Consider the following 24,016-nt stretch of genomic DNA (forward strand, 5'->3'; position numbering starts at 1 on the left):
CCAGCAGTGGACTAGTAAAGGCTGATGGATGGATGGAGAATAAATATAAACGTATATAAAATAGACAAAGATGTTGGAAGAGTAAGTTATTAGAAGGTGGTAGAACCCTTTGTGGTCCGACTCCGGCGGCACCACCGCCACACCTATTTCTATCTAATAACAGCAGTGTTAGGCGCTGCTGTGTTCCGGTTTGAAGCGTGTGGTAAGGGTGACAGACTTTTCCGAGGCGTTCCAGCTTAGTCTTCTGGGGTAGCGGCGCGTCTGTGGCCGATCTCAGGTAGGAATATCTAATCCTATCTGGGGTTGATTACAGATGTGCATGGGCGGCAGTAGCCACTTACCATCAGGTGGACTGCATGCTCGTCTGCTACTCTTATATTATAAAAAAAAAAACAGATGTACCTAAACGATATCAAATAGATAGCAATATTAATGTATGAAAAAAATACTTTAATATGCGTCTATGGTTTTATATTTCGAATTGAAAAGCGTAAAGGTCATCTGGTTCTCTGGCGGTGTCAGCGAGCCACGGCAACAGTCGCCACAAGCCCGAGTACTGCGCGGACTGCACTCCCCACGGACGACGTTCCTCCTGAATGACAATAACATGATACAGATATATATGTACCTACATGTCGATGCAAAACTATTAAACTTCATAAGAAATGCTAACAATCGAGTTGGTTTTTGATTTAGGCATATTTTTAAGGTTATAAAAATATTCGACTTGTCGAGGTTCATATTTATCATTCTAACTAATTTTATGTTCGTGGGGTAATTTTGTTGGCAAATTCTTAAATTTGGTTACTTATTTTATTTTTCTTCTAGCTATACAGGTAAGTACTTTCAAATTATCGAGTTGTACCTACAGGTTGTAAAATCAACTACTGACGGCTATATTTATCCAATTTATTTTCTCGTTAGTACGAGTAAGTATAATAGATACAGATAAAAAATAAGTATTATAATGACTCGCTGATTATTAAATCGCTGAATTCAAATTACAAAGAAAAAATATTTACGCCGTGTGTTGGTTAAACAACCGTATTTTGTCTGTACGGAATCTTACACAATATGGGAATTTCATTTATCGTATATATACTTTACCTACGTACATAGTAACTGATATTAAATTTTACTAGTCGTGGTTCCACTCCGGAGGTAACATCGCCGCAACTATCTTGGCCTTGTAACAGCAGAATGAAGGGCTGATATATTCTGGTTAAGGCACAACACTTCCGCGAAATATACCAACGTAATTCTTGAGGTTAGTAACGAATCTGTGGTGACTTACTTGGGATCCATTAAAGTTGCTTTGTAGGCTCACGTTTTGCTTTAATTTAATGAAAATATCTATGATTCTCTCAAAAATGCTTAGTAAGGAAGAGAGAAACATGTATGTATTATTCAACTGGTTAGAGCATTTGAAATAATTATATTCATTATTTTTGTTTCTTTTTTATTTATTTATTTATCTATCATTTCAGGTTTTCTTAACCTAAAGCGATAGAGTAGCCTAATTATTTAAAATTATTTATTAGCCTAATTATTATTTAAAATGCTTTTTAACCGACTTCAAAAAGGAGGTGGTTATCAGTTCGGCCGGTATCTTTTTTTTTATGTATGTACACGATTTACTCCGCCGTTAGTGAACCGATTTTAATAATTCTTTTTTTATTGTGTAGAGACGACCTGGAAGTTGGTCCTATTTAAATATGGTTAGGATCTATCGATGGGTTCTGGAGAAAATGAAGGGAACTCCTCCACCCATGTAAATATAACAGCCATAACTTCGCTGTTTATGAAGAAATGAGAAAATATGTACTAATCCAACATTTATTTGAATTATTTTTTACTTTGTAGTGACATAGAAGTCGGTTGTATTTTTTTGTAAAAATTTTTTGAAAAATACATTCCGCCGAACATGGAACCTCCTTTTCGAGTCGGTTAAAATGAAGTCACTCATCAATGTCGTTATAAAAAAATCTTGAACAATTACCTTTATAGCTGTTTTCAACTTATTAACACAGATATCAATAAAAGTAATTTCTAAACAGTTGTTTGCTGCAATATTTCTACATACCTGAAGGTATAGAGCCAGTAATTTCCCTCCAATCAACAGTAGTGCGCCGTGGACCGTATCATTTTCTTCTGCTAGATACGGCGGTAACGATAGGCAATATACATTTCTAATCTCATCTTCATCTGAAGTTTTTGTTCTGCTAAAAAGTAAATTGCAGTGTATTTCTATATTTTAAAGTAAATGCTAATTGTGTAGTATCAATTATGTAGTTACCTAACTAATATTAACTAATATTTACTAACCACATATTTTAATGTATTTGTAATATTAACAACTATTTAAATACAAATAAATTATTTCTTAACTTGAAATGGTATTATTATTATTATTAATAAAGAATAAGAAACAGTTATTTTAGAATTAAAGGAACATTTAGATGTTTCACTACACACTCAGTCTTTATGGTCTTAGGTAGTAATCTTAGGGTACCTTTCTACTAGTGATATGCAAATTAGCTAAGCTATATAGGTGTGTTAAATCTACCTATAGGATTGATAGAATTTGATTGAACTAAATGAATAAACAAACCTAGTAGTGGGTTGAACACATCCATTTTTTGATGAAAAGACACCCTAAGTAGAAGTATTAATATCGGCTATAGGTAATAGGCATTTGTCCCTGTAGTTCCGGGACTAGAATAGGGCTACGGTATCCCCTGCCTGTCGTAAGAGGCGACTAAAAGGGGGCTTCCGGGGTTGCGGGCGGCAAGAGTGGGACCTCGAACCGCCCGGCCAGCGGCCCCGGGAAGGACGACGGTATGGGTGGTCGCATACCGTCGTACACACCAGATGGTGTGGCGAGCGTCAAGCTCACCTGGGCGGAGCCCGACGGGGCAACGCGCTAAGAGGACTCCGGTTGCGTTCCTTTGGAGATCCCGGAGCCCTCTACGCAGCGCAGAGGACGACCACCGGTTGGGTTTTAGTGCGGTAAAAATCCCACATAACCCGGCGTCGCTCCCACGTTGTCGGGTACCTTTTGAAGGTTTCCTCGGTAGTCATTATTATATTGCTCGACTATAAAGGCTATTTAAAGTGGACCCCCAGTTAATATGAAAGCACTTAAAATGGAAGCTCAAAATATGTTGGAAGAACTTGTTTGTGGAAAATGTGGTTTTATCATTGTTATATCTCCTGATGGCGTCAAACAGTCGAGATAAAACATATAGGTAAGTACAAGATTTTTAGTTCGATCATAACCTTTCAGATAAAAAAGTTTAATCAAAATTGGAAAGATAAATATTCCACAACAAACAAAGGTGGTCGAATCCTTCGTCGTTCGTCTCCCGAGACCATACCTTTCGCCACATGTATTTCTACATAATAATAGCAGTGTTAAGCGCTGCTGTGTTCTGGTTTTGAAGGGTAAAGGAGACATAGATGCTTCGATCACTAATAAGAATCATAGATGGCATATTATCGGAGGCGTTCTGACTTAGCCCTAAGCCGCCCTAAGGGATAGTAACGCATCTGCGACCAACGTCGGGTAAGATTCTGATCTTATCTGGATTATATGCCTCTATGGGCAGCAGTGGTAGCTTATCATTAGGTGCAATAAGCGAAAACGTTATAGTGGTACAGATAAATAAAAGATAATTAGTACCTGTACTCAAACTTTCCAGGACACGACTGAGAATGCACAAGACCTTCGTAAATCATAAGAGGGTGCTTCGGGATATCCATGATACTATAGGTTTGATCATACCTGTGGCAAGATTTTTTTGAATAAAAACTATTAATATTAAAGATATGAAATACAACTAGAGTAGGTACACCATCCGGCTTTCACACAGATATCAATTCGGATTCATTAATATTTTACGAAATGTTTCAGAACAACTTGTAACCAATTGGTAATAATAAGTTGTACTGATTCTATTAAGACTTAGACATGTTCTTCACTACTCCACAATTAGTCCGGTCAAATTAAACATTTGGTGCTACATAAATTCGCAATAAGCTGAATATTGGTACAAACTATTTTTTTGACATTTGATCTTGAATAAAAAAATCCACATACGGGAATGATGGGGAACTTGTAGGTTTTGTTTATAATAGTATTTTGAACAATTGTACCAATATTCAGCTTGTTGCGAATTTATGTGATTTCACCCTAATTTTTTTTGTCTATTTTGACCGGATTAAATAAGGTATTTTATTATTCTATTTAAATAAAGTCAATATTCTCAACTTCTGATGATATTGATTGCCAATTGTAAATAGGCTGGAATAATTTTCATGAACTAAATCTTCGAACAAATGACTGTTACAAGTTAGGTCAATCGCCTATCTCGGAAGTTATGGATCATAATAATAAAATCATACCTATCCAACCCCCATCCGACAGCCGCAGCGATAGAACCTTCTTGGTCAGCAGTAAACTGATGAGACATTAATGAAACTGGTGCCCAGCCATTACAAGTGTCCGCCATTGAATTTACTACTTGGATAACACCTATAAAATTTAATGTAACAGTAATAATGCGTGGATCAATTTCGCCTTCTAATATTATCTAAGCCTGGTGCGAATTATTAGCAAAGTCTACGTTATGCGAATTAAAAAATACCTACTTAACATAAGGTTTCAATAAATATATCAAGACAATCTACATCCCTAAAGGTAGGTGGAAACCTTTTTATTTGTAGGTACTGCTCTTATAATTATCCTCTTACAACTGGGAAAGTCCTAAAGAATAGTTAATTATGCTATTACAATGCGAATTGGTAAGATGGGTAAGGGTTAATGGCTAACCTGATATTTTATAATCGCCTATAAATATCTATTATCTCTCGGGATAACATATCCCGTACGTAGTCTGTCTATCGTCTTTATATTATATCTCAATTACCAGTAATTTTTGTTTATTAACTAATTCGCATTTTAGTCACGTATTGGTTCGAATTTTATTGTACTCCTGCACATAAAGCTTTAAAGAATTAAAAGTAAAATAACAAGTATTTGCAGTATTATTTGGAGAATATAATAAAAGTTACGTATTGGAAATACCAAAGTACCAAAGTAACACACAATTGCATTCTTTGGTTGCGTTCGGTTATATAAAAATACTGTTTTCCTTTATTTGTACAAACCTTTGTCTTTGGTTCTGAACCAAATATTTCATTTGAAATAACCTGGTTTCATGCGATTTATGTATTAAAAAAATGATAACGAGATTATTTATAATATTGAAGCCGCACACAAGCATCCAGTTCAGTACCATGAGTTTTCCAAACATCCCACAATTTTACGTTACTTTTACTCAATCCAATCTTCTGTTCCGTTTGCTTCAGTAGACTGAGTAAAAGTTACAATAAGTAAGTGCTCAAGTATTTCTGTCTGCCGTACATGTCCACAAAAAAGAGAGACAAAATATAAAGCGCCATTTTGTCGATTTAGACATTTAATGTTACGTTACTAACATTATAGTTCTGATACAATCCGCTTGAGGCGCTGATTGGAAATTGTATGGGCAAATACGTAAACAAATATCAAAACAGTCATATTTTTCAAAACGTAAAAATTCATGGTAAGGGTACAGATAACAGTATGTCACTACCGCCCATGGAAATCTGTAATTAACTATCACTGGTCATAGACGTTTTGTCACTCATAAGAACTAAGATGGTCGCCTTATAATACGAGTATGTAGGTCAGTCAGCATCCAAATGTACTAAAAAGGTATGTATGTATATCCCTTTAGCTTCTATTGTTGATAAATCCTTTAGTGATTTCATTTACTTAAGTGTGAGGGAAGTGAATGCCTTTTAATTATGGGGGACATAAAATGAAGGGACGGTTGATATCCTATGGGAATACAATAGACATTACGTAAGTGAACAATCCCGTAAAAGGTGAAGCGATAGTCATAAAAGGTTATGTGATCGCAATGTGTTAATTTAGAAATGAATTTAAAGGTTCTAGAACGACTATAGTTCGAGTAGGGTATCATAGCCACACCTATTTCTACCGTGAAGCATTCCTGGTTTTCAGTAAATGGATGGTGGAATTTGGATGCCTGCTGACGGCGACCATCTTAGGTTTCAGGAGTTGCAACTCAAGTTTTAACTACTTTTCATCAGATGGAAGCTCGTTTGCTAGTTGACTTTTATGTAGCAAAAAATGAAGAGCCTCGTATTTAGTCACTAGGATCTTAGCCATATAAAATTTAAATGTAATTCGAAACATTCTCAGCAAACAAAAAATGTTCTCACGATTTAAGTGAAATTGTTCCTGAGAGCTTAACTTTAAACGGTTTACGTTAGCTGTAAGCAGGTACCTCTATTTAAATAAAGTTCATTTTGTAGGTCATTTAATTTACATACATACATTTCGTTTCAGCGCTAAGAAATTTCTCGGAAAATACGAATATTTTCCTTAAAATAAATTCGAATTTAGCGTCATCAAGCCAAAATATTTGATTTGTATACGTTTATAACATCTTTTCGAATACTTCTGTGATTGTAAAGCCTAAGGATTTTTTCAAGCAAAGGTGATTTTAATTTGAATGACCTTGAGGTACCACAAGTGTGTAAACTGTAAATGAACATGATGCAATATCTGGGAATCCATATTCTTATTATTAATTACTTTTTATCTTAAAACAATGTCTTCTATAAAAGATTATAAATTAGGTACAGACAGCGATTTACCCGCATTAAATAGATGACGCGTACCATCTCTTGGCTGGTAACTTGGATGGATTAGTGTACGCTTTACATATGATACCCTGTGTGGGTGTCTCCAGTCTTCACTGCAGTAGGTCACGAAGGCTGACAGGCCTCCTCGAAGTTCATTGTGATGCCGGGAGAGGCAAGACGCGGCAGCTAGTAGCCAATGTGGACTTATACTAGCGGCATCACAATGTACCTATTTTATAAACATTTATTTTTATAAATACTCTAGGAACTAAAATCAACTGAAACACGAGTATATGGAATTAAAATGAGGTTTGAATAACGAATAGTTACGTTCAATTAATATTATTCTTGACAAAATTATGGAAACAACCAAGAAATTTAATATGACAGAAATAATCAAGATATCGTGGGTCACTGAACACACATAAAGAAATAAAATATTTCTCTTATTAATGCTTAATTATGAGTTGTTCGCTTCAGAATACAAAACATATTTCATTTCCTGTTCCTTCTTTCGTACTTTTTAATTGAAATAATTTTGTATTTATAAATTGGATTTGGAATAAGTAAAAAATAGAGAAAATATACGTACTTGTGAAGGTTCGTAAATATAAACACCCACAAAAGGAAAATCTGACCAAACAGCCAGCCTGCTTCCATCGGAATGCTTTTGAAAGGGTGAGCTTTTGAAAGGCTTTGACGAATTTTTTAAATATTCATTTTCGCCCTTTTCCTTTTTACCATTTAAATTTTGAGTATCCTTCTTTACATGTCTTGTTTTATTTTTTTCCTTATTATGTCCAGTGTCTACTATATTCACATGTTGCAAAAGTATTTTTTCATCATTTTTAATACTTGACTGGTTGGCGTTATTAATTACATGACTTACATTTTGAATGTAGTCCTCCCATTGAGGAGTGTTACTGTCGTACATTTCAAAAAATTTCACTTTATCATAAGCAGTTGAAACACTAGCCGTCATTAATGAACTTTTGTTTGCATATGCTGTGTGGTTTATAAATTTGTTAGGGTGTAAATTGAGAGATAAGCGATTAGTATTCGTTTTACTTGTAATTCCTTTAGTTAACATATGACTAATAGTACTTGTATAAACAACGTTCATTGCTTGAGTATCTAGTATATTATTCTCCTCTCGTTTGCTACTTCTTACTTTTGACTTTCTATTTACTGTTGAAGGAAAATCATTTGAATATTTTTTTGTCTTAGATTTATTTATTTTACTCCGATCAATATTACCTTCGCTGATTTTATGAATCGTCCTTTTTCGCTGGGCACCCATTGATGTATGTTTTCGTGGAACCGCATTCATCAGAAATTTAAATAATAAAGGTATAGATGCCTTTCTTACATTCGATCGATCAGTATTTGACTTGTTACCCTCTTTGAGTTTGTGGAGAAAAGAATCAGGAGAGTGTTTACGTTTTATCCTATCATCGGATTGATCTAAATAATAAAACTCTATGTAACTGGGTGTCGATGTTTGCACTTTTAGTTGCTCAGAAGTATGAGGAGTGGAAGTTATACGGGCTTGTATTTCTGGTGTAGACTCCGTTGTCGTAGCTTTGCACGTGAGATCAGAATAATCTATATCGAGAAATATCTTTGTCTTTTGCCATAATACATTTATAATTTCAAAATGTTTCTTCGTCACTCTGTCAATTTGCCACTTCTTTTTGTTTAACTTAAATCTACTCAAAGTTGTTGGAGATGTTTTTCTTGGAAGTGTTGTATTAACAAATTCGGACTTAAAATTTAAAGTAGTATTTTTAATAACTGTAAAATTACTTTGCTTCTTGTTTAATTTTATCTCGTATTCGTTGCTACACGATGATATTGCAAATTCGAAACATAGGCTCAAAAATAATGGTACAATGCAATTCATTGCAATTCGTTGTACTTATATCCACACATAAATTTTAGTTCATTGGTTAAGTATAATTAAATATTGTTGTAAAAATTAATAAATCTAGAAAAATTGGCGTTATTATGATTCATGACTTGACGGAAACTTTTCAAATTGTCAATGTGATGTAACAAGTATTTATGGCTACTCTTATTCCAATTTATGACTTCAAAAACGCTCTTAGCAATATTCTAAATTCATTGAATTGCGTTAAATACTATAATTGTATTAATTTTATTTCCACTTTATAATAAAAATTGAACTTCTGAACTTAAAGTTATTTGTAAATTAAAGTACATACACATACTCATTACAAGTTATAGGATATAAATAATTTATGATAAACAAAGAAAAAATAATGTTGACAATACTGCTTATCAATCTAATGACAAATTTATAGTACGAATTTAATAATTTTTTCAACATATTTTTTATTGTGAGATCTACGTTTCAAAATTATTTCAGTGTATAATAATCACTATTATATAGTATTTTATTCAAGGTAAGTTAGTATGTTGTCAATATTGTGTTTTATTTTGTTATTTTATTCATTGTTGTGTTTTCCCTGTATTGCTAATAAAAATCGTTCCACATTTGTTGCAATGGCTGCCGCTAATGGATCTTTAACTACTTCAACCTAATCTTTTTTAACTTGAAAGTCCATGACAGATACGTTTTTAAAAAAAAGATGGAAGTTTTGCCCTACACGCTTCAAACAAGAACTCAGATTGATAGATTGAATATTAATGGCGAATGTAAGAGATCAAGGTCGTCTGAAATCGCAATAAACACAATCAATTGAATAGAGCTAAGTTCGCCGGCTCGCGGACCGCTAGTTTCACACTTTGTCTGTTACATTCCAACCCATCTTATTTTAGATAGAACGTTTTAAACTCCATTTTTACCCAACCCTTCACCGAAAAGTATTTGTGTAAATTAGTATCTAATACAAGCCGAAGCCTACGAGTTTGTCCCTTGAATTTTGAATATTTAGCCTGTTATAGTCCGCGTAAGACTGCTAGTCCGCTCTCAATATAGAAATGAATCGCATCGCCGTAGTTAATTGTATGACTACACTGCTCGCAACAACTTTAGAGTGGACTAGCAGTTTGGCGCGGACAGTGAAAATTCAAAATTCAAAATTGTATTGCAATATAATGCGAGCGGAATTAAGGATTATTTTGAAATGTGGCCTTCGTATATCATCAACGCAATAGTAATATATTTACCCACTCTTGATTATCGGGAATACATAGGTCATAGGTTAATTATAACAGACTTAATTATAACACTACTATAATATTAACTTAGTAGGTAATTATAACAGACTTTAAGTCGGTTAATCGTTAAGTTAAGTTAGGTCGGTTAGTCGGTATAACAATAATTAATTATATCACATTTTCTACTTATTGTTTCATAACGTTTCTTTTTGTTCAAACAAGGTTTAGTTACTCTATTAAAAGTTCAATCAGTGTAAAGGGAAATCGCCGTATGAATTACAGCTCATAGCCTTTAAGGGTTGGTTTTAGTATCGCATGATGGCAGTAAAGATTGATGGCAGCGCCTTTGCAATAAAATGTTAGCAATAATTTCCATTTAGGTGGATTTTAGAACTCTAGCTGAAGACTGAAATACTCTGATGTCTCGTTTATTGTACCGAATTTGGTACTCAATTTGTACTAGAAGAGTTGTTTTATTTAGGTTTTGTTTATGACTTTATCTATGTTAGTGAGTAAAAATAAATGGTCCCATAAATAAATAGGATTAATAATTATTATTTTATGTTTGCGTGCTTTAAGTATTAAGTTAAAATATTTTTCAATAATTGTAATATTTTCTGTTGTTTTAATTTTATGATAAAATTTGAAAAGGTCTTTGATCGGAACATTTAAATTAAACATTATAATGTACGGAAAAGAATAGATTATATAATTTTGTAATAAGCTTTTAAACGGAAAAATAAGTGTTTCAATATTCGTGGTAAATTAATGAAATTTGATTCAGCGCATCATTGTCTCATTGCGGAGTATTAAATATCAATCAGCCCTGATAAGTTCATATTACAATATTATTATTATCATAACAATATTGTATACTTATCCCTCTGATGTACCTGGTTATTGCTTCTGTATAGACCCGATTTTATAAATACAGAAAAAACATTCAAATTATATTGTTTTACATTTCTTACAGATATCAAGATGAATTCCGTACCTATTGCGTTGAATAAGGCTGCAATGCGCAAGTACGAGGATTTGGAAGTTCCGTGCGAAGCTATTCTCGCTAGCTACGTGTGGGTGGACGGCAGCGGCATACATCTGCGTTCGAAAGACAGGACCTTCGATTTTATACCAAAGACACATAAAGGTTACAATTACATATATTTATTTAAGTGATTTCGTAGTAGGTAAGGTGTTTCGGGCAACATTTGTGTGGGTAACGCTAACACAACCACCGCAGTAGATAGCGATAAGAAATTCATTGATAGGTGCAAACATTATTTTGTGGTAAAACATATAGAAAGTTTCGATAATTACGATATGTAGGTATGTCCCAACATATGGCCATATTACAACCACACTACCACATGCCCTATTAGTGTGGTTGTAACATGCTTTTAAAATGAGATCTATTTATTAATGAGACGAATGGGCTGAGTAGAGCTTGGTCAAAGTGCTGTTTATTTTTGTATCAAATGAGCGTTACCGTTGGCCATTACATTTTATGGAGTAACGATAAATAATTTTGGGAGTAATAAATTGCCTTTGAAGTCTATTTTGCTATATTTGGCGTTTTGCTATTTACGTCTATATCGGTTTTTCAAGATTATTTCATACACATTCACAAAATATTAAAATAGATTTATGTTACCTCATGTTGAAATAACTGAACATTTGAAAAACTATAATAATCTCGCAGGATTACGCACATTACCCACATTATAAGCAACTCAATTACAAAATTTTGTTGTGTAGTGTCAGTTTTAATAATTCGGCTTATTTTACTTTTATACAAAATCATTAGTGGTTAGACGTTAACAGCCTTCAGCGATAACGACAGAAAATACTATATACATACTTAAACAAATAATGCTCGTATATTGTCACTACTGTGTGTAGCTTGATGATCGTAGCGTACTCAGAATTATTGCTATGATTTTTATGAATAATCTAAAAGTGCACACAGCGTAAAACACTTTAAAGTTTACTTTAGTCAAAATATTATATCATGTGTCCTAAAAAGTCATAGTCACAGATCAAATTTAAGTTAGAGATTTATTATTATTTGTCATTTTCACTGTATACGGCTTAAATGGCCATTGTTTTGTTATTACGTACAGACAAACTAATTTTATATACTTGTTATATTGGTACGCAAATCACCGACCAAATTCCTCATTCCCGGCGGCGTGGGTAAGATAAATTAATTATCGGTGGGTCGTAGGCACTTCGTAACCATATAGCAAGCGAGTGGGTATTAGGTGGTATTAGGTATCTGATACGAATTAGTACCAAATTGATTTTCAATTATTTGGTAAGCATTTGGAACTCTCCTTTTCAATTATGTCGTAATCGTTTTTACTACATTGCTCCACTGCTGTTGTTTATCTATATATATATCGATACCTTGATTCGCAAATTAGCCAACTCCACTTTTTGTCAAAATGTTTTTTTTATTTATTTTAATTTCGTTCAACGCCATTTTCTATCAAATAAATAAAAAAACATTTTGACAAAAAGTGGAGTTGGCTGATTTGCGAATTAAGGTATCGATATATAATTAAAAATCAATTCCTGTTCGTTAGTCTCGCTAAAAGTCGAGAACGGTTGGATCGATTTGGCTAATTTTGGTTTTAAATTATTTGTGGAAGTCCAGGGAAGGCATTAAGGGTGAGTAAATGTGAAATATATTTTGACGCCTGATTGGCCTATAAGTCATCACGAACATCTCAACACTCTACTTGAAATTTTTCTTCTTTAATTCGATGGAATCTTTCTAAATAAAAGAAAATTGCAATAAAAATTGATGATAGCTATTGCGTTTTAATGAGAAGTGAGTTTGTCTGCTATTATACTCTTAAAACTAGCACAAGGTACTGCAAACATTGCTGTTATGACACAAATTAATTTAAGCCCTCGGGCGTCCCAAATCCTACGTCAAACGTTAAGCGACACATTAGGCTGTGTTTATTTTACTACTTATTACCCAAATGTATGGTGTCCATATTTGTCTGTCGGTTTTGTAAAAATCTCATCATTTTCCTAAGCGTCTCAAAAGAAGTATACCTTAAAAAACTCAAGTTACTACAAAATTGTTTACCCTTAGTTCGGACACAAGGGCAAACTATTCACCCTTATGTAAAGTAAGTCTCCACAGTAACCTGAGGTTAATTACGGATGCGCCACCACGACTAGATTAGCAAGTCTCACACGTCTATAAATTGCCTTTGCCTTGCACCCTTGAAACTGGATCAGTGTAGCAAACACTGCACAATCTGTAATTGGGATTCCTTACAATACTCCTCACTGCAGTTAGGGTAAGTTTATATACTTCTTGTGAGCACCTCTACTCATCTATTCTGTCGGTTTCTATGGTAAGTTCCTATAGTTACGTGGTTGGAATACTTCAGAATTATTGTAAATCATTTTCTTATTTCCCGCATATTCGTTGTTTATTTTTAAACTTTTATAAGAAGTATTTTCGTAACATAGCGATAGTGCGATAAATAGTCACTGCTTTACCTTTTTTATCTTTTCTTTTGGAGGGGGAAACCTTCAAAAGGTACCCGACGACGGGGGAGCGACGCTGGGTTATGGGGGATTTTTACCGCACTAAAATCCCCCGGTGGCCGTCCTCGGCGAACTCCGGGACCTCCGATGGAACACAACTGGAGTCCTCCAAGCGCGATGCCCGGATCGGGCTCTGCCCTGGGCCCTGAGGGAGCGTTCACTCCTCCCACAGCATCTGGTGATTACGACGGTATCCAACCACACATACCGCCGTCCTTCCCGGGGTAGCTTACTGGACGGTTCGAGCTCCCACACTTGTCGCCCGCAACCCTGAACGCCCCCTTTTAGTCGCCTCTTACAGGCAGGGGATACCGTAGCCCTATTCTAGTCCCGGAACTACAGAGACAACTCACTGCTTTACCTACAGGATAATTTAGTAAGTGTGAAAATTTTCACTTTTAATTTTATTGTTACTAGATTTGTAAATTAATATTCAACTAGCACCAATGCCACTGGCATAATTCTACAAGAGGTAGATTAAGCTGGTTTTCTTAAATAATAACCCTTAATTTTGTACATAAATTGAATTTACGAATTCAATCTAGTTTCAACAAATTATTTTTGTTTTCGCCTTTGCGCTGAATACCTAATTCTACTTAGAATTATTTAGCCCTTAAATATTAGATTTAAAATAAAGATGGTAAAAGTATTACTCACACAAAATGTGGGTCAGACTGCTATTGTAATATTTTTGCGTGATGATGTTTCAAATTTAATTACATTTTTTATTCTTAAATCTATATCTATATCAGTTCTAAGTGACAGAGTCAGTACTCAGGCAAAAGTAAGGTACCAAGGTAATTCTGTATTCAACAAGACTGAAAAGTAACGTAGAGAATATGTTTACACGTACTTAAGTTACAAGGATTTTTTATTGTAATATTTTTCCTATCACTCCATATCGTTGGATTAATTAAAAGTTAAAGTTGAATTATATTTTATACATGTGTAATTACAATTGTAATTTAATATGACATTAATTATAAGCGAGAGTAATGTTTCTACTTTAATTCGAATTTATGTGCATATAACGAATTAATTAACGCCTGCTTGTTATATTCTATAAATGAAAACAGTGTTATAGTCCGCGCCAAATTGCTAGTCCGCTCTGAAGTTGTTCCGAGCAGGTGTAGTCATACAATTTGCTATAACGACGCGATTCATTTCTATATTCAGAGCGGACTAGCATTTTTACGCGGACTATACTACACCTACATAATTATTAATACGTTTTTCCGCATTTTTTTCAAAGGTTTGTAAATTATACCAATCAGCGCTTTGCCGGCATGATAGAATATGGATATAATCCTTTTTATTGTGAGAAAAATTCAAATGCAGACCGAGTACCTACAATAATTTATATGTAAATTGGACGTCTCAATTATATTATTCATTCTATTCTATTATTCGCACAATGAAAGAAATTTAGAAAAAATATGTCGTATAAGAAACCTATTCCAAAAATGCAATATCATGTGGTCCCGCGATCGGAATGTGCATAATAATTTTAATAACTCTGTAAAATGTGTTTTGAAATAGATTAGAATTTAAAATTCTTAAACCCTTGTTGATAATCAGCTTGAATGTCAACATTTTTAATTTCGATTCATTAAAAAATCATTAATAATTAATTAATTTATATAAAGTTTTGCCTAACTATGATCGATCTTTGATAAGCATATTTTGGATAGATTAAGTATTAATAAAGGACGTTAAAGAACGTTAAATACATTCAATTCACAGCAGCATAACCCTTCCGGAAAACGAAAAGCCAATCTAGTGTCAATTAAGCTTTATCTAGAGCCTATTGTTACAGATTTGCCAATTTGGTATTTCGATGGCAGCAACACGGCGCAGGCTAATCCGGACAACTCCGACACGTCCATCTTCCCCGAAGTGATTTATCATGATCCATTCCGGCGCGGCAGCCACGTACTGCCATGCCATTATTAATACTCAATCTATCTAATATTTGCCGATCACGGATCGACATTTGACGATTGCTTCATTAAAATAGTTGAATTTAAATCTTTGGTAGGCAAATATTAGATAGATTAAGTATTAATAAAGGGAGATAAAGTACAGTTGAATTCACAACAACGTTCCGGAAAACGAAAAGTCAATCTAGTGTCAATTTGGCTTTATCTAGAGCCTATTGTTACAGATTTGCCAATTTGGTATTTCGATGGCAGCAACACGGCGCAGGCTAATCCGGACAACTCCGACACGTTTATCTTCCCCGAAGTGATTTATCATGATCCATTCCGGCGCGGCAGCCACATATTAGTTTTGACGGACACCTATCAATATAATTATCAGCCGACGGGTTAGTTTAAATATACTTTTTTGGAGCGATAATACTGTTATAATATTATTATATTAATTATTAATAATCCATGAAAAATGTTGTTTACGATTGTCGTAGGTTTATTATTTTTTTTATAATTTCACCTTTAGAGGTTTCTACGCATAAGGATTTTTAGTTTTTTGTCCAGAAAACAGTTTGTATCTTTTTAAATTGTTAAACTGTAGCCCGTTTTACTAATTTAACTGTTTTGAGTGGAAATCATAAAAATAAACGTACTCAAGGTTCGTATAGTTATGTAACTTGGTATTCGAGTTTAATAGTAGTAATTTTGGTAACTAAATTAGTTAAAATATTTTTAAAATGTTATTCCATTAGTAAAATAACAATTCAATGATTGGTGCTTTGATATCATCAGTATTATTATACCGATATCAATATAATAGGTAGTCGTCATAATAGTCACGAAGCGTTTTGTTCTGAATAAAACCATTAGTAACAAACTTTAATCCGCTTCGAATTTTCCCTACAATTAATTAATTTAAATATGAAGCACGTTACATGATATTCCACTTGTGTACGTTAGCGATAAATCGATACTGCCTCGTGCACTACTCGTACGTTGTATACTAGCGATGAGAGCAGATTAATTAATTTTACTAGTTCAGCTTATAACGAAGTATGGTTTTATCATACTGTAACCCTGTTAATATTCTGTTCTAGCGCTGCTAATGATGTTCGTTACATGAAATATAATATTAATTTTGAGACGCTAACAGCACACGTTGTCCTTGGACTTGGGTTCACAAAAATAGACCTTTTTTTAATAAAACGGGATAGTAATCATTCTATTTTTAAATAACGTGTCTATAATATGAATTATCACATCATTAGATCATGTCAATTAAACTTAATCATGTCAATTAAACTAAAATCTTGTATATAAAATTCTCGTGTCACAATGTTAGTTACCGTACTCTTCCGAAAGGGCTTTACCGATTTTCAACAAATTTTATATGCATATTTAGTAGGTCTGAGAATCAGCTTCTATCTATTTTTCATACCCCTAAGTGATAAAGATTGTTCACCCTTCACATTTTTTAAATTATATGGCAACACAACGTTTGCCGGGTCAGCTAGTAAATTCTAAAATAATGGTACATGGTACTTGACAACACATTTTACCTTTAAAACTGACAGCCTTTTTTATAATACGTAGCTCATGAAGGGGCCTCAGCCTAAGTAAAATTTAACGCTCGTTTTTAGAACCTAAAGCCTACGTACATTAAAAGTAAGAATGTGCGTATTTTTAAGACAACAGAGACAGATGAGGGTTTACATTCTTAATGACTACAGTTGGTTCTAAAAAAGTATATGGAGGTGATTACGATTTCATAGTACTTTTGGTATAGAACTGTACAGTGTACATGCTTAGCCATGCGGGTTTGTTCACGTTCCTATGCCGATACGCACTGTAATTTTAATTTGATTGAATGGGTATATGTTATGTGACAATGCCGTCAAGATTTTATTGCTATTTCCAATGTTGACTTCTTTGGCTAGACAAAAAATATAAAAGCTTAGTATGCCCCGGTTTCACACAATCATACCTACATTTAATGTACTAGAAATCACAGATTTGGTTGAAATTATATACTTACAACCTTTTCTTTTACACAACAGATATATAAAGATAATTGTAACTTAGGGGCATATAATATAACTTATATTTATTGTAAGATCACCTGTTGAGGAAACAATTAATTGTCGTACTCAAAGTTCTAGAACAGTATTTCAACTTGTCAAAATTTTCCCTAATAAATTTAATATTTATTAGGGAAAATTGTATGACAAGTTTAATAGTCAGTTTGAATGAACAAAACATTTTGTAACTGACACAAGTCAAAGTTTTCGAGTAATGGGAAGGAAGTCGTTTGTTAATTTTGTAACAAGTGATTTGAGTGAGTGAAAATTCCTGAAAATATTTGTAAGTAGATATCATTATTCGGAGATATTCTGTAAGCAGTCAAATTGATTTTAACTAGATACATATAAAAAGTACGGTTCCTTTTTCATCCGTCTATCTTACTATAAATTCTGTTCAACGCAATTCTCCTTCTGGAATCTGGACGGAATAAATATACAGAAAGCGCCGTCTATATGCTGGATAAAATCCCTTCTCATCATCTACGTAAAAGACGAATGCTATTCTAGTCTTTACTTTTAGCATTCGTAACACATAGTTACAATCGAACTTTCAATTATTTTAAAACGAATAGAGAACACTGAACAACAACACTCCATCTCATAAGAAATATATAGGTTATGTATACCTATATACAATTGGACCATTCATTAGAAGTCATCTATCCGTACCGACAACGGTGAGACAAAAGTGGCATAGATACTTAAAACTTCGAAAATGTCTAATATATCTAGGTAAAAAAATACTCAATTAAAAAAAGTCGTAACTATAAACACAAGCCTCTCTTAAAACATAAATAAAACATTCAAAGAAATGAACTTTAATTATATTAAAGGTCCATTCGCCTTCAAAAACTTAGCAAACATTCTATAAAAGCTCTCGTGTGTTCTGCACTCAGATTCAAGTGCTTTCTCTTATAAAATATTTCAATCTGAAATTGAATTTAGGGGCTGGAAGGTTACTATTTGGTTTAAGACAAAAACGTGCAAATACTAGCTGTGCTGATCCGCGTTAAAAATAACTACCAATTTAATATTTAAACATAAAATCCAATGTAAATTTTGGTAAAATATGATATTAAAATCTATCCAATAGCTTTGGAGTTTATTCATTACAAACAAACGTTTTGTTGTTATATGGCAATGGCATAAAAAATGTAATGGGTGAACAACCTTTATCACTTAGGGGTATGAAAAATAGATAGTAGCCGATTCTTAGACCTACTGAATATGCATATAAAATTTGGTGAACATCGGTAAAGCCGTTTCGGAGGAGTACGTTAACTAACATTGTGACACGAAAATTTTATATATAAGATAATAATGATGTAAGTGTTGTTTTACACAGCGTCGAATCATCGGAAGGCTTGTACCATGTTGTGCGAGAAGGGTGAAGTTGAGGAGCCCTGGTTTGGATTTAATCAAGAGTTCTTTTTGACAACGACGGATGGGCGACCGCTCGGCTGGCCCCCAGGGGGCTTCCCCGCCCCACCCGGCCCCTACTACTGCGCAATCGGTGCCAACAAAATTGTCGCGAGAGATCTGATGGAAGCGTTTTACAGGTGAGATGGATTTGCATTGTTGCCTGAATTGAAACCGAGTTTTTAGCGACTATTTTCATTCGAGTAGGTACCGGGAGTACTTCAGAAATTTGCCGTAAGGAGAAATTTTGTTTCTTGCAGGTAACTTTTACGTGCAAGAAACAAAATTTTCTCTTTACTACCTCAAATGATATCTTACGATTTAGTATAAAACAGTCATAGTATAATAAATAATTGTTAATATTTATATAATTACAAGAATCATGTTTTAATTTGGTGTTACTGCAAATATTTATAGGACATACGTATTGAGCCCAAATAACAGTAGAGCCATAATAATTTGTTACATTTTGAATCATCTACAATTTAGATGTTTAACACACCATTATCAGAAACGTAAATGTAACGTGAAAAAGTAACGTTTTGTGAGGTACGTTTTCTATTTTCACGTCAATGTTTCATGTAAGTTCTGTCGAAATCACGTCCGCCTTTTCCAAGATATGCTACACACTCAATATTACTCGTATGTATGTTAGAACCGCGCAGTTCCACTAGTAGTACCAAGTATCAAAAATATTCATTTTATATTTTCATATGACCTTAAAGCTTAGTCTTTGCCGCTATTAAGGGCTGAAACATAAAACAGCAAAAACTATACATAAACATTTCATTTTACAAAGTTCTTGTGCGAAGAGATTAATTTATTATACGCGTCTGTGATCATTTTACTTACAGCAGTTACGTTGTTAGCGTATCTAGATGAAATATGGTACCCGTAGGGAGCGTTAATAGCAAGTTGAGACATTTCTTATGACCTATTTATGGTATAATTTCTCTGTTGTAACTAGTTTCAAAGTGTTAGCACCCTTCGTGGTTCGATTACGGAGACACATCCGTTACACCTTTTTCTACTTAATAACAGCAGTTTTCAGCGCTGCTGTGTTCTGTACCCTTACCAGGAGTTTTTCCGTTTCGACAAATATGTTGGTACTATATAAATACTGTTTTGGTATTTGTTTACGTATGGGCCAATACGATTTCCTAGTTTTGACACAATCCGGTAGGGGCGAGAGAAACAAAAATCTAAATTCATCATTTAGATATCTGTCTGGCCGGGGATCGAACGCGGGACCCTTTGCGCGTCAGACCGGTATGGTGGCCGCTCCGCCACAAGGGTCGGATCTTTTATCTTATAGACGCTTTAATTGCAGTTGCAAGGTTTTAGCTATATCGTTAGTTAGCTTTGTCCGCCGCTTTTGTGTAATTTTGGATGCCTATTTCAATGACGGCGCAAAGCTGCTTATATATTCATATGGCATCCGTGTAGGCAACAACCCGGTTTAATTTTGCCGTCCAAATGGAGGTTCAAATTCTAGTCTCTTATTTTTTAGGATTATTAAAAATAATCTGTTAGGAAAAACAGTGATTGTTAAGTTCGAAAGTCTTTCTCTAATTTGGATGGTCCGAAGTTCAAATTTCAGGCACGCACCACTGAATTGAGAAACTATTGAGCTATTTGAGTAGTTTTCACTTAAATGGTGAAAGAAAACATCGTGACGAAACTTACACGCCGGAGCAATCTTAAAAAAAACAAGTTCTGAAAGGTGCCTAAAGTCGACCTACCCTAAATAATTAATAAGGATTGCTTGATGAAAAACATTTGTCCCTTTAATGATGAAGAAAAAAATATCCAGATATTTAGGTCATATTGGTAATTTATATACTTTTGGGAACAATTTTTTTGCTTAAAGATCTCTCAGGTATGCAGGTTTCCTCACGATGTTTTCCTTCACCGTTAAAGCAAGTGATAATTAATTTCTAATACGCACATAACTTCGAAAAATCAGAGCACTGAGCCTGGGATTTGAACCTTGGACCCCTCGATCGAGAGGCTAAGTTTCAACCACTAGACTATCACTCCTTTTTTCCGGGCTTATTCAGTCTTATTTAGGCTATTTAAGCTTGCTATTGGCTTTATTTTATTAGCGTTACTTATTTTGCTCGTAGAGGTATTACGTTCCGCATCATTTTTTTAACCAATTTCACATCGGAGTATCATTTAGTTACGTAAATAATTTGCGATAAAATAAATATACTTCGCCGATCTATATTCCAACCCAGCATGAATACTTGATTTAAGAATGTTTAATATTAATATAACTCTCTTGTCGCTGGGTATTCCATGACAAAAATGTAATCGAGAAATTATTTTATCAAACAGAATTCCTAAAGGACTTTGGGCTCATCCATTTTACATATTTGAAACGAAAGTAGAAGTAAATTTGATAAATTCTTTATGAGCTATCTCGAAAATTTTCAACAATAGCTATGAATAATAACCAATTTTAGAAAATTATTATAATTCATAAATCATAACATATGATTTTAACATTAGTCATGCTACGATATTTGTCAAATACCAAATTTAATAATTAAGTAATCTACTTACACTAATATTATAAAGAGGAAAACTTTGTTTGTTTGGTTGTAATGAATAGGCTCAGAAACTACTGGACCGATTTTAAAAAATATTTCACCATTCGAAAGCTACATTATCTACGAGTAACATAGGCATATATTCTATATGAAATATATTTGATAAATAGATTTTGAGGCGGTACAAACTTTGCCGGGTTAGCTAGTATATTATATTTTACAAGGTTTATAGTTTTTTATTGTTCCATTTTAATAGTATTCACACTTTTATGAGGTCTACTTTAGGTGAATAATTCCTTCAATCCCGAATTTCAAATAGGTCATTTTTACCATCGTTAAGATCGATCATAGATGCTTTACATAGTCCATTGATTCCCATTGATGTAACTATATAAAAATCTCTGGAATGTTTTCATTCGTGTAAAAATCTGTTATGAATGGGTAGATGTGCAAACATATAAAGATGTGGTAATTAGGATCGTATTGTGCCTTTGTACATTTTCAATTCCAAATTACATGTTTCCAGATGCTGTCTTTACGCCGGAATACATTTAAATGGAATCAATCCAGGCACCACGCCTTCACAATGGAACTTTCAGGTTTGGGACTCCTAGCAATTATATTTATAAGATACAAACGTAGTTACAGTAGATATTGTAAGAAATATGTAGGTTTTTATCATATGAAAATAATTTCATTTTATCACAAAAAATAGCCGAATTTGGGCATAAAATTACGTTAAACTACACTAGATCACATTTATGTCATTATGAATCATCCTTTGACTTAATTTATGGACACTTTTAACGTATTTTTCTAGTGATAAATAAAATCTCCCTTTTTAAAATGTTGTTGTTATATAAAGCTGGTTAAATATATATTTGCTGTATGGTTTTTATTACGTATGTTGGTAGTTACCAATTAATGTAGTCTGGGTATATTGATTTACTTTTGTATTAATATGTCACTTGTAATAAATGTTGTTCATTCCTGCAATTCAATGTGTTTTCGTCGAAATACCAAGTTATTACAGTTTTGATTATAACGAATATTTACGTTTTACAATGTTTGACTTTGAATGCCTTGAATAAGCTTTTTACCCGACTGCGGAGTGTAACATTTCTTTTATGTATGTAGGAACATGGAGAGATTTGAAAGTGGTGGAACCCTTTGTGGTTCGACTCCGGCGGCACCACCGCCACACCTTTTTCTGCCTAATAACAGCAGTGTAAATTGCTGCTGTGTTCTGGTTTGAAGAGTGTGGTAAGGGAGACATACTCTTCCGAGGCGTTCCAGCTTAGCCCTCTGGGGTAGCGGCGCATCGTCGGCCTACCTCAGATAGGAATATATAATTCTATCTGGGGTTGATTACAGATGTCTATGGGCGGCAGTAGCCACTTACCATTACATGCTCATCTGCTACTCTTATATTATAAAAAAAAATACAAAAAAACTTCCAGTCTGAAGTACATTAAGGTTAGACATTTTCGATACAACTTTATCTAAGCTGATTTGTTTTCGAGCGTTGTAAAAAACCAAGAACTAACTTTTAAGGGTATACTTTCGATGTTAATGTTTTACCATTATTCACAGTTATCTACAATAGGTTTAGGCACCTCAATAGGGCTGTCAACATTCTTCAAGTACCTGTTTACTCTTTTCATCCCAACATCTTTTGTTATGCTCTTTCCCTTCTTTGCAATACCTATTTATAGCTCTTTTAATAGTCTCCTGAACAATATTTTTCTTTATTCAAAAATAGCTATTATATTTTATTTTTCTTTGCAGAACTTTCCTGTAAAGTATCACATTTCTATCTCTTATTGCGGAAAAGATTTCACTTTTTCAGGTTATTAGTGCAGTAAAATAAACATCAAACCTTTGAGGTTTGCCGTGATAGTGAATATAGTAATAGATCTTATTGAGTGCAATGATACTATTTAGTTAAGTTTACTTAGGATTGATTGCATATTTACCTACTTCCATCATTACTTTTAAACTTATAATAATTACTTCTAAAGGTGGGTCCAAGTCCAGGTATTCGTGGTGCCGATGACCTCTGGATGGCACGGTACATTCTGTCCCGGCTGGCCGAGGAGTACGGTACAGTGGCCAGCTTCACACCTCAGCCAGTGCCTGATTGGCCCGGTAACGGAACCTTCGTCTACTTCTCCACTAAGGATATGAGGGAAGATGACGGGATACTGTAAGTTTGATTTTTTCTTTCTTTGTTTCTTACTTTGCTAAAGTATAAATCCCCTCTATTAGTGAACATATTTAAACTAAAAAAATAAATGGATAGTATATTAGTGCATCCCCCATATTAAATTTATTATGACTTCATCCAGAAAAACAGCAAACGTGTAAAAAAAATTATCAGCTCAATCGGTTGGGTTAAGAGGCTTCCAATTCAGTTGCAAGAATAGACCCTCACATATATGACAACTAATAAGGCAAGTTAAATAAAAGCTAGTGAAACGTGACTTTCGTGCGGGTAGGAAACGCGTACGGGCGTAAATACGCGCGACAGGAAGGCGCTTTTAGGCCTTTTTTCCTGTCACTCGGATTAGCGCCCGCATGCGTGTCGCAAAGGAAAATA

General features: G+C 34.0%; 2 protein-coding genes across 6 annotated transcripts in view; one reads left to right on the forward strand and one right to left on the reverse strand.

Annotated features, from left to right (window-relative positions):
* Positions 1 to 429: 429 nt before the first annotated feature.
* LOC140750782 (uncharacterized) lies at positions 430 to 8,757 on the reverse strand. 3 transcript variants are annotated; one of them, XM_073084500.1, is made up of 7 exons: positions 7,975 to 8,757; positions 7,310 to 7,905; positions 6,730 to 6,946; positions 4,405 to 4,534; positions 3,683 to 3,784; positions 2,084 to 2,222; positions 430 to 592 (listed from the first exon to the last, which is right to left on the reverse strand). In XM_073084500.1, the coding sequence occupies exons 1-7, from the start codon at positions 8,618 to 8,620 to the stop codon at positions 470 to 472; spliced, it is 1,953 nt and encodes a 650-aa protein (XP_072940601.1). In that variant the 5' UTR covers positions 8,621 to 8,757; the 3' UTR covers positions 430 to 469. The 3 variants fall into 3 exon arrangements, with proteins under 3 accessions (XP_072940601.1, XP_072940600.1, XP_072940599.1); XM_073084499.1 differs by having other exon boundaries at positions 2,084 to 2,219; positions 7,310 to 8,757; XM_073084498.1 differs by having other exon boundaries at positions 7,310 to 8,757.
* The window catches only part of LOC140750783 (glutamine synthetase 2 cytoplasmic), a 37,870-nt gene continuing 16,944 nt past the window's right edge, over positions 3,091 to 24,016 (forward strand). Inside the window, exons 1-6 of one of the 3 annotated variants that reach the window (XM_073084503.1) lie at positions 3,091 to 3,248; positions 10,835 to 11,008; positions 15,596 to 15,757; positions 18,789 to 19,002; positions 21,944 to 22,016; positions 23,439 to 23,623. In XM_073084503.1, coding sequence (XP_072940604.1) covers positions 10,843 to 11,008; positions 15,596 to 15,757; positions 18,789 to 19,002; positions 21,944 to 22,016; positions 23,439 to 23,623 — 800 coding nt within the window. In that variant the 5' untranslated portion in view covers positions 3,091 to 3,248; positions 10,835 to 10,842. Of the gene's footprint in view, positions 3,249 to 8,997; positions 9,144 to 10,834; positions 11,009 to 15,595; positions 15,758 to 18,788; positions 19,003 to 21,943; positions 22,017 to 23,438; positions 23,624 to 24,016 lie in introns of those variants that run through there. The other 2 variants (XM_073084502.1, XM_073084504.1) reach the window with 2 other exon arrangements.

This window comes from Epargyreus clarus, unplaced genomic scaffold, assembly GCF_041222505.1.
Source record: "Epargyreus clarus isolate Ecla_fem2 unplaced genomic scaffold, WU_Ecla_fem_2.2 ptg000021l, whole genome shotgun sequence".
NCBI lineage: Eukaryota > Metazoa > Arthropoda > Insecta > Lepidoptera > Hesperiidae > Epargyreus > Epargyreus clarus.

Excerpts from the sequence above, each read along its gene's own strand:
- LOC140750782 (XM_073084498.1), bottom strand. The coding sequence starts at position 8,620 with ATGAATTGCATTGTACCATTATTTTTGAGCCTATGTTTCGAATTTGCA. Across the intron at positions 3,785-4,404 it reads GTCGGATGGGGGTTGGATAG|GTATGATCAAACCTATAGTA; the intron begins GTATGATTTTAT and ends ATCTTGCCACAG. Across the intron at positions 593-2,083 it reads TACTGGCTCTATACCTTCAG|GAGGAACGTCGTCCGTGGGG; the intron begins GTATGTAGAAAT and ends ATTGTCATTCAG.